Source organism: Camellia sinensis, chromosome 9 (assembly GCF_055761805.1).
Source record: "Camellia sinensis isolate YWXY chromosome 9, ASM5576180v1, whole genome shotgun sequence".
Lineage (NCBI taxonomy): Eukaryota > Viridiplantae > Streptophyta > Magnoliopsida > Ericales > Theaceae > Camellia > Camellia sinensis.
This window is the reverse complement of record NC_138969.1, coordinates 181,899,999-181,908,864: the sequence shown is the minus strand read 5'-3', so window position 1 is coordinate 181,908,864 and position 8,866 is coordinate 181,899,999. Positions and strand designations below refer to the sequence as shown.

The 8,866-nt window shown below is 42.7% G+C and overlaps 1 protein-coding gene across 1 annotated transcript; it reads right to left on the bottom strand.

The window, feature by feature from the left end:
* Positions 1-375: 375 nt before the first annotated feature.
* Positions 376-982, bottom strand: LOC145799960 (uncharacterized). Its single transcript, XM_082889610.1, has 2 exons — positions 539-982; positions 376-429 (listed from the first exon to the last, which is right to left on the bottom strand). Exons 1-2 carry the CDS (start codon positions 980-982, stop codon positions 376-378), a joined length of 498 nt encoding a protein of 165 aa, XP_082745736.1.
* Positions 983-8,866: the final 7,884 nt, after the last annotated feature.

Below are 8,866 nucleotides of genomic sequence, written 5' to 3'. Positions count from 1 at the left end.
GACCCACGAACTGGTTGTATGGTCAGGGGCACGGAAATAGACCGTTTTGTTGTATTGCGGCGTGTCCCCGTTGTAATGCCGCCGCAATCGAATGAATATCCAGTTGTTAGCCGTCAAGGCGTTAAAACATTTATCAACATCGGAAAAAATGAAGGGGAGAGGGCAGGTGGAAGACTAGCTCGGGTGATTTTAAATATTGTGGGGCCACATCATCAATTATGTTGTAGAAAGCGTCGTTCTTGTGGTCCCTCAAGTCGATGTGGCCTGAATAATAATTATGTGGTCCCAAAGACCGGGCCCAACATGTTTTCCCAATTCTAGATGGGCCTTCAATTATAATGCTCTTGGGCCTATGCGGTCTTTGGGCTTCATCTCTTATATTGTCTGCAACCCATTGCTGTATTGCTGCTGGAACGACCCATACCGTGTCTGTAAATGGATGAACATACGGCAATGGGGGATTAAATGAAATCCGGTCATAATTTGATGACAATTTGTCATAATTTAACCAGAAACATTTTGGGTCGCCATTTCGTACCACTGCTAGTGCTTCGTCCTTGGTGCCGGCTGCAAGTGCATCCCGGTATATATTGTCTTTGTTATTCTGGTTAGCGCAGCGGCTCCTCTCACGGAATTCACCCCATTCCGTGTAATCCCCGTGTTTGGAGATGTATTCCAGCACATTCTGATGGTTGTATGCCCCCTGTACATTCGGATGGAAATGGCAACTATTTTGATCGTGTGTAACGTCGAAGAACCGTTGATCCTGCGTCTGAAAACGATATGGGAACTGGACAAGAGCATGGAGATGTGGTTGCCCATCCTCATGTAATTCATGTGCAACCCTCACATAATTTGGACCCCTGGTGGTGAACAACGCTCTAATTTTTTCTAATAATCTCTCTTTAGGAATAGAACATTGGGCATACGTGAGAAAAATGTTCTTGTTTTGGATTCTAAAACGACGTCGCATTGATGCCATAACTCACTCTCGATGACGTCACTTACTCTCTCGGATGACGCAAGTCACTCTCTGAAAAACTTTACTGGTGGAAGAGAGTTAGGGAGTGAGTTATATAGGTGCCCAGGAGCGTCCCACTAATATTACCTGGGACGCTCCCCCCGCGCCACGTGTCGTCCCCCGATTGGTGCTCCCTTCCGCATTTTGAGGCGTGTTGTCGGCTAGTGTCTCCGCTCCGCGCCCAGATCTGCGGCCAGGATTAAAAATCTAAAAAGGCAAGCGCCGCTCCTAGATCTGCTCTTAGATCTGCGGCCAGGATTAAAACTCGAAAAAGGCAAGCGCAGGCGGGAATTTTGTATATAAGCCAAAATAATTGGGGGTTTGAATTATTTTGCAAATGGATCGCGGAGATCTAGGCCAATTTCGGCGGTTGATTTTAAAATACGAGCCGGATCTATTACTGCTGCATTGGTCCTTGTTGGTCGTCGGCGAAAACAACGCCGAACATTTAATCCGGCTCATCAACGCCTTACAGCGGCAAGAAGATGCTCTATTCGCCGGTATGAAAGCGGTTTCCGAACTAGAAACCCAAGCGACGTCGGACATATATTCCGTCGCTGATGTCTGCTACATCACCGCGCCTTCAGAAAATCAGCCCGTGCGTTCTGGTTCTAGATGTGTAGATAATAAAAAATAATTGTAAATTATTATTCTGTAATTGTCTTAATCGCAATAAAATTTGGGCCTTCTCTCTAGTGTCCACTTCTTTCATAGTTTGGATGGGCCTATGTTTATTGGGCCGCGTTGCTTACTGATGGGCCTATCTCTAGTGGGCTGATGTACCATATGTCTGGGCCTATTTTAAAATAACTAATAAACATTAAATGGGCCTCATTGTTGTAATTGGGCCGTTAGTTTGTTTACCAATTACAGCCCATTTACCCAGCTTAAACCTGCTCAGAAATGGAATTTATTAAGACGCATAAATTCAATAAAACTGCATTTTTATTTAATCATAAAAATTTACATAAATATTGTCCCATCGCCAATATTTTACATAATATGAAAGCTCGTCGAGTACAATGGTCAGTGCGAGACAATAGTTTACAGGGCTAATAATCCCAAAGCTGGATAATTTGATCCTCATCCTGCGTGCAATAAGCTGGGTAAATACAGTCTCCGAGAGGCTTCTGCACTAGACGCGGTGATGCTCTAGAAGGGGAGAGGGCAGGTGGAAGACTAGCTCATTTTTTTTTCTTCATCTTTATGTTATAAATGTTCATCGGTTTCTTGACTTTGTTTCCCTCTCTTTTGTGTATAAATTGAGATGATGTGGAAGGGATGAAATACAACATAGACAGAGTAAGAGAAAATCAGAGAGGGTGTGTAAATCTATAGAAAGGAAGTGAGAGTGAGTTCTGTAATCTCCTTCTGAAAAATTCTATAGTGAAAATTCTCTTTGTGAACATAGGCAATTGCTGAACCACGTAAATATCTTGTGTCGCCTTCCTGTGTGTAATTGATTTCAGAGTGTGCCTAATCCTAACAAGTGGTATCAGAGTCTTGTTGGAGAAAAATAGTGTGTTTTTTCAAAAATTGTCAAATTTCAAAGTTTCTTGAAATCAAGTTTTGAGCACACCAAGAGGTGCGTCTCTTCGAGATGATTTTGACAATATAAAATTCGTCAAAATCGGAGCTAAAATGAGTGCCATAGAGCTTGCCGAAGATTCGCCAAAATTTCGCTTGAAATTTCAGTTCGGCGAAAGCATTGGAAGAAGAAGACTAATGTCATTGTGACGTCATCATTGCATCAGTAGAGTTTTTAAAATTGTAATTTAGCCCTTGAAGTTGAGGTAAATTGCATTTCAGCCCCTGAAGTTTCTAAAATTGCATTTTAGCCCTTGAAGTTGTGGTAAATTGCATTGCAATCTCTGAAGTTTTTGAAATTGCAATTTATCCCCTAAAGATGTGGTAAATTTTATTTCAGTCCCTAAAGATTTTGAAATTGCAATTTAGCCCCTAAAGTTATGGTAAATTACATTTCAATCTCTGAAGTTTCCAAAAATTGCAATAAGAACCTTGGATTTGGGAAATTGTAATTTGGCCTCTTGAGTTGGGAGAAATTTCATTGAGATCCCTGAAAAAGTAGAGGAAGTGCTTTTATGGCTAATTTGACCATTCTAGACTCAACGGTGTGGTCCGTTTGTCCAAATTCAGAATTGTTGTGCAAGTAAGAAGATGATGAAGGAATCCACATCAACTTCAAGATCGATGATAAAGTTGAATGCTTCCAGTTATGGAATCTGGAAGCCACAGATGGAAGACGTCCTATACTGTAGAGACCTGTTTGACCCTATTGCTCTAAAAGGGGTTAAACCGAAAGCAGAGAATGATGAAGACTGGATAAAAATGAACCAGAAGATTGTTGGTCAGATCAGACAATGGATAGACCACAATATGTTCTGCCATGTCACCCAGGAGACAGATGCCTATGTCCTCTGGACAATGTTAGAAGGAATGTACCAGTCAAAAACCGCCCAAAATAAAACCTTGGTGATGGGAAGGCTTGTAAATCTGAAGTTGAAGAATGGTGTGTCTATCGTCAAGCACACTAGTGAATTCAAAAATCAGGTGAATCAGTTTGCAATCGTCAAGATGCTCTTGGACGATGAAATGCAAGCCGTACTACTACTCAGTTCATTACTAGACAGTTCAGAGACATTGGTGGTTTCTCTCAGCAACTCTGCACCAGAGGGGAAGCTGACTATGAGCATGATCACAGACGCCCTGTATAATGAAATGACAAGAAAGAAAGACATAGGAGGTCATCAGTCCCATGCTCTTGTTACAGAAGATAAAGGCAGAGAGAGAGGTAGAAGAAGAGGTAAAGGAATAAGCAAGAGTAGAGGCAGATGGAACAACATGCGTAAATCTAGAGACAGTAAAAGTCAAGGTAACTTTAGCTTCACTTGCTTTCACTGTGGCTAGGAGGGTCACATAAAGAGGAACTGCCTAAGCCGGAAAGATAAAGGCCAAAGCAGTAAGTCAAAGGGAGATGAGAACACGACAGCCACAACAACTAATGAAATACTTCTTGCAATTTGTGAAGAAAAGGATTGCCTTCACGTGGCTGACCATAGTTGTACATAGTGGGTGATAGACACAGCTACATCCTATCACGCCACTTCCCACAGAGAACTCTTCAACTCATACAACGTTGGAGATTTTGGCACTGTTCGAATGGGAAATTCTAGCTATTTGAAGATTGTGGATAGACATTAGTATTCAGACTAATGTCGAACACAAGCTGGTTCTCAAAGATGTGAAGCATGTTCCAGATTTGAGCCTCAATCTTATCTCTGGAAGTGCCCTAGACCAACAGGGCTATACAAGTACAATCGGAAATGGTCGTTGAAAGCTGACAGGAGGAGCTTTGACAATCGCCAAAGGAGAGATATCTTCAACACTGTACAAGACTCAAACGAAAATCTGTCTAGGAAGTCTTAATGCAACAGAAGACAAGGAGTCTCCGGACTTATGGCACAGAAGACTGGCTCACATAAGTGAAAAGGGATTGCATCTATTGACAAAGCAATCCAGGATACCCTTATCCAAAGGGAGTGCCCTGAAGTCGCGTGATCATTGTCTTTATGGCAAGAAGCATCGAGTATCATTCATTTCAACGAGCAATAGGAAAATAGAAGTGCTCAGTATGGTATACTCGGATGTTTATGGCCCGATCGAAGTGGAGTCACTTGGCCGCCGTAAGTATTTTCTGACTTTCATTGATGATGCATCAAGGAAGTTATGGGTGTATTTATTGAAGATGAAGCATGAGGTATTCAAACACTTTCAGGAGTTCTATGCAATGGTGGAAAGAGAGACCAGGAAGAAGTTGAAGTGTCTTTGCACAGACAATGGTGGCGATTACACTTCCAATGCTTTTGAAGCATATTGTGCCAGCAAAGGTATCCGGCACGAGACAACAGTTCCTGGTACCCCACAACATAATGGTGTGGCAGAGATGATGAACCGCACTATTGTTGAAAGAGTCAGATGCATGCTCAAAATGGCAAAGTTACCAAAGTCATTCTGGGTTGAAACCGAACAGCCTATTATCTTATCAACAGGTTACCTTTAATCCCATTGAATTTTGCTATACCTGAGGAAGTCTAGTCCAAAAGAAAGGTATTGTACTCTCACTTGAGAGTCTTCAGCTGTAAGGTGTTCTCGCACATATCCAAGGAAAATAGACGAAAGCTTGATGACAAGTCCACTCTATGCGTATTTGTGGGCTATTCAGATGCAGCATTTGGGTAAAAGTTGTGGGACCCAGTGAACAGGAAGATGTTCAGGAGTAGAGATGTTGTGTTCCAGGAAGACCAGACAGTAGCAGATTTTGAGAAGTCTGCAAAGTCTTGATATATCATCACTCCAAACTTGTTACCATCTCCTTGAGCCATCTCAAAATACTAGATATGATGATGTGCAACAAGAAGTGCCAGAGTTGCAAGATCCTATGCCAGAAATTAAGGATTATAAGGAAAGAGATGAAGATCCAAATGAAGAGGGTGTTGAGCAGGGGGAGCAACCCCCTCAACCTGAGGCAACTGGGCCTCAGTTGCGAAGATCTAAAAGAGCTGCCATGCCATCAACCAAATAATCCACTTCTCAGTATATTCTGATTACTGATGAGGGGGAGCCCGAGAGTTTTTTAGAAGCAAAGAGTCAGACAGAGAAAGACTATTGGATGCATGCCATGAAGGAGGAGATGCGCTCTTTGCAGAAGAACCACACTTATGAGCCTGTTCCACTTCCAAGAGGCAGGAGAGCCTTGAAGAACAAATGAGTGTATAAGTTGAAAAAAAATGGCAACGGTAAACTATTACAGCATAAAGCTCGCTTGGTGGTCAAAGGTTTTGGGCAGAAGAAGGGAATTGACTTTGATGAGATCTTCTTTCTAGTTGTGAAGATGACTTCCATTCGAGTAGCTCTGGGATTAGCAGCTCGCTTGAATCTGGAGCTAGAGATAGATGTCAAGACTGTCTTTCTCCATGGTGACTTGGGGGAAGAGATCTATATGGAGCAACCATAAGGATTTGAAGTTAAAAGAAAATAAAATATAGTCTGCAAATTGAAGAAGAGTCTTTATAGCTTGAAACAGACGCCGAGACAATGGTACAAGAAGTTTGATTCATTCATGGTAGATCACAAGTACATAAGAACGGTAGCACACAAGAACGGTAGCAAACCAATGTGTATACTTCCAAAGGTTTTCAGATGGAAACTTTATTACCCTACTATTGTATGTCGATGACATGCTGATCATTGGACATGATATTGCTATGATTAACAAGTTGAAAAAGGACTTGTCACAGTATTTTGACATGAAGAATTTAGGCCTAGCATAGCAAATTTTGGGCATGAAGATTGTTCGTGACAGAAAATCCAAGAAGATATGACTATCACAGAAGAAATATGTTGAACAGGTGATTGAAAGGTTTAACATGAAAGATGCCAAGCCAATCAGCACGCCACTGGCCAACCATTTCAAGGTGACAAAGCGTTTGTGTCCCACGACTAGCTTTGAAAGGAAAGAAATGGAGGCAATTCCCTATTCTTCCGTAGTATGAAATTTGATGTGTGCTATGATGTGTACTAGGCTAGATATAGCTCACGCAGTTGGCGTTGTGAGCAGATTCCTCGCCAATCTAGGAAAGGAGCATTGGGAGGTGGTCAAATGGATTCTTTGGTACTTGAAGGAAACTTTAAAGACGTGTCTATGTTTTGGGGGAGCTAAACCAATTTTAGAGGGATTTACAGATGTCGATATTGTCACGACCCAAACCCGCCCCTATGGGTTTGGCACCATAACCGGCCAGTAATCTGAGATTACCGAAGGCCTGCTTAACAGCCAGACAATAGTACAGAGTACAGGGGCATGGCGGAAGCCAAAACAGTAAATAGACAATGCCCAATGAGCTGTGACAGTCTGTATGCAAAAAGACTTTTCATACATATATACAATCAGTGCAAAACAGTATATACAACATTTACAATCGATCAGGACAGGGACTTAATCACTATTAAAACGGTACAGTAAAAGTGTATACAGTCTATACAAAAATAGAACAGAAAGGGGAAAACTAAAACACCCCCATAGCCTTAGCTTGAACGGACTCGGAACCTCGCAGTGAGGCACATAGGTTGGTTTGACAAAACTGGAGTTTACCCCGACGCTTCTAGCAACGGTCCGGTGCCTGAACACCTACATATATATATGAGCAGTGAGCTAAAGCCCAGTGCATAACATAATGCGTAAAGAGGTTAAGAATGAATGTCCTTACAATATTGAAAACATTCATTTCGATCAGTATATCAGTTATTCAGTCATTACAGTCATATGTGGTACATTTAGTAGCAAAACAGTACAGTAGGTCTTATCAGACCGAACAGTCAGTTGATGGCCATCATATCAGTAAACAGTAGTGGTTCCAACATGGAAACCGACAGAGATCTCTGTGACAGTAGTAGTACAATACAGTAATAGTAGGTTGCTAAGGATGCCACAATACAGTTCACAATTAGGACATCATTCATTCAGTAACAGTATCATTTCAGAAAATAGTACAGTTCAGTTGTTCAGAAGATAATCATATTTGAACATATCTTTACCCAGTTGTTACTCATAGAGTTCTGGGCTACAGTTAAGCTAGAGCACGTCCTCAGGTGCCAACCCTACACAGTTACAGAGTGAACACACACTAAGCTATACAGTTAGGAAAATAGTAACTTAATCCCTAATTTGCCTCGGTGTGGTTCTACATCTATATCCTCATTAAGATACCTTAAACTAGGCCTAGGAATGCCTAGGATGAAATGAGGATGCAAAGATGCACTTGAAAAGCATTTTTAGAATTTTTAGAAAATAGGGTTCACGCTCGAGCATAGGTTACTCCGCTCGAGCGGACATGCAAACAAAGGTTTCCGCTCGAGCGTAGACTTACCCGCTCGAGCGTACTGCAAAACAGTCAAAAGTGCAGGATGTGTGAAAATCACGCTCGATTGGGCGCTGTAGACACCCCATTTTTGACCGACCTTAAGACTCAGACGTCACCAGTTGAGCGCTCGGTGATATTGCATATCGTGCTCATTCAGAAGTTTCAGAGTCTCGGCTGCGAGCCTTGCCTCCGGACTTCCGGACTCTTTCGTGCATTGCGTCGGTTTGCGAACCTTGCTCTGTTTTCTCTATTTTCTCTTCCCGAAGGGAGGGAGAGGTCTTGTAGATCATCTCTCAGTGGCCGTAGGCTACGTTTCGTGGTCGTAGGCCATTTTTCCCGTTTGGAGCCCGGTTTTCGGTTTTTCAGAGCCGACGGCCGTGTGCCTCGGTTCGGGACCGCCTAACCACCTCCGTTTACTCCAGTTTTTGGCACACACCTTATTTCCTCCCTTTTGAGGAACACTATGGCCCAAGAGACCAACTTCGTGGTCAAATGCCACCTCCGATGCTTAACAGCCCATTTTCGGGCCCTCGGGCCGAGCGTTTCGGTCCCCCGAACCTCCGTTTTGCATCCGTTTCGGTTAATTTTTGGTGGAGACCTTATTTTCATAGTTAGGAAGCTTGTAGGAGGGTGGGAGGCTAGCAATTGTTCTGAAATGCCAGCTTTATTTCTTCATCGCTCTCCGACGCCCGTTTTCCTCACTTGAAAGCCAATGTTGACCACCCCGGGGCCACTTTCTTGAACCCTAAACCCCATATTTGTGTTGTACACACCTGGGAGGCCACCAATATTTGGTGGCCGACCAGTAATTGTGCCTGACCCTTTTGAACCCCTCTAAAAAATGGGTTTTTCTCTCTCCTGGTTCACTTTTTCTGGGTTTTGACTACATAGTTGTGTTGTGCAC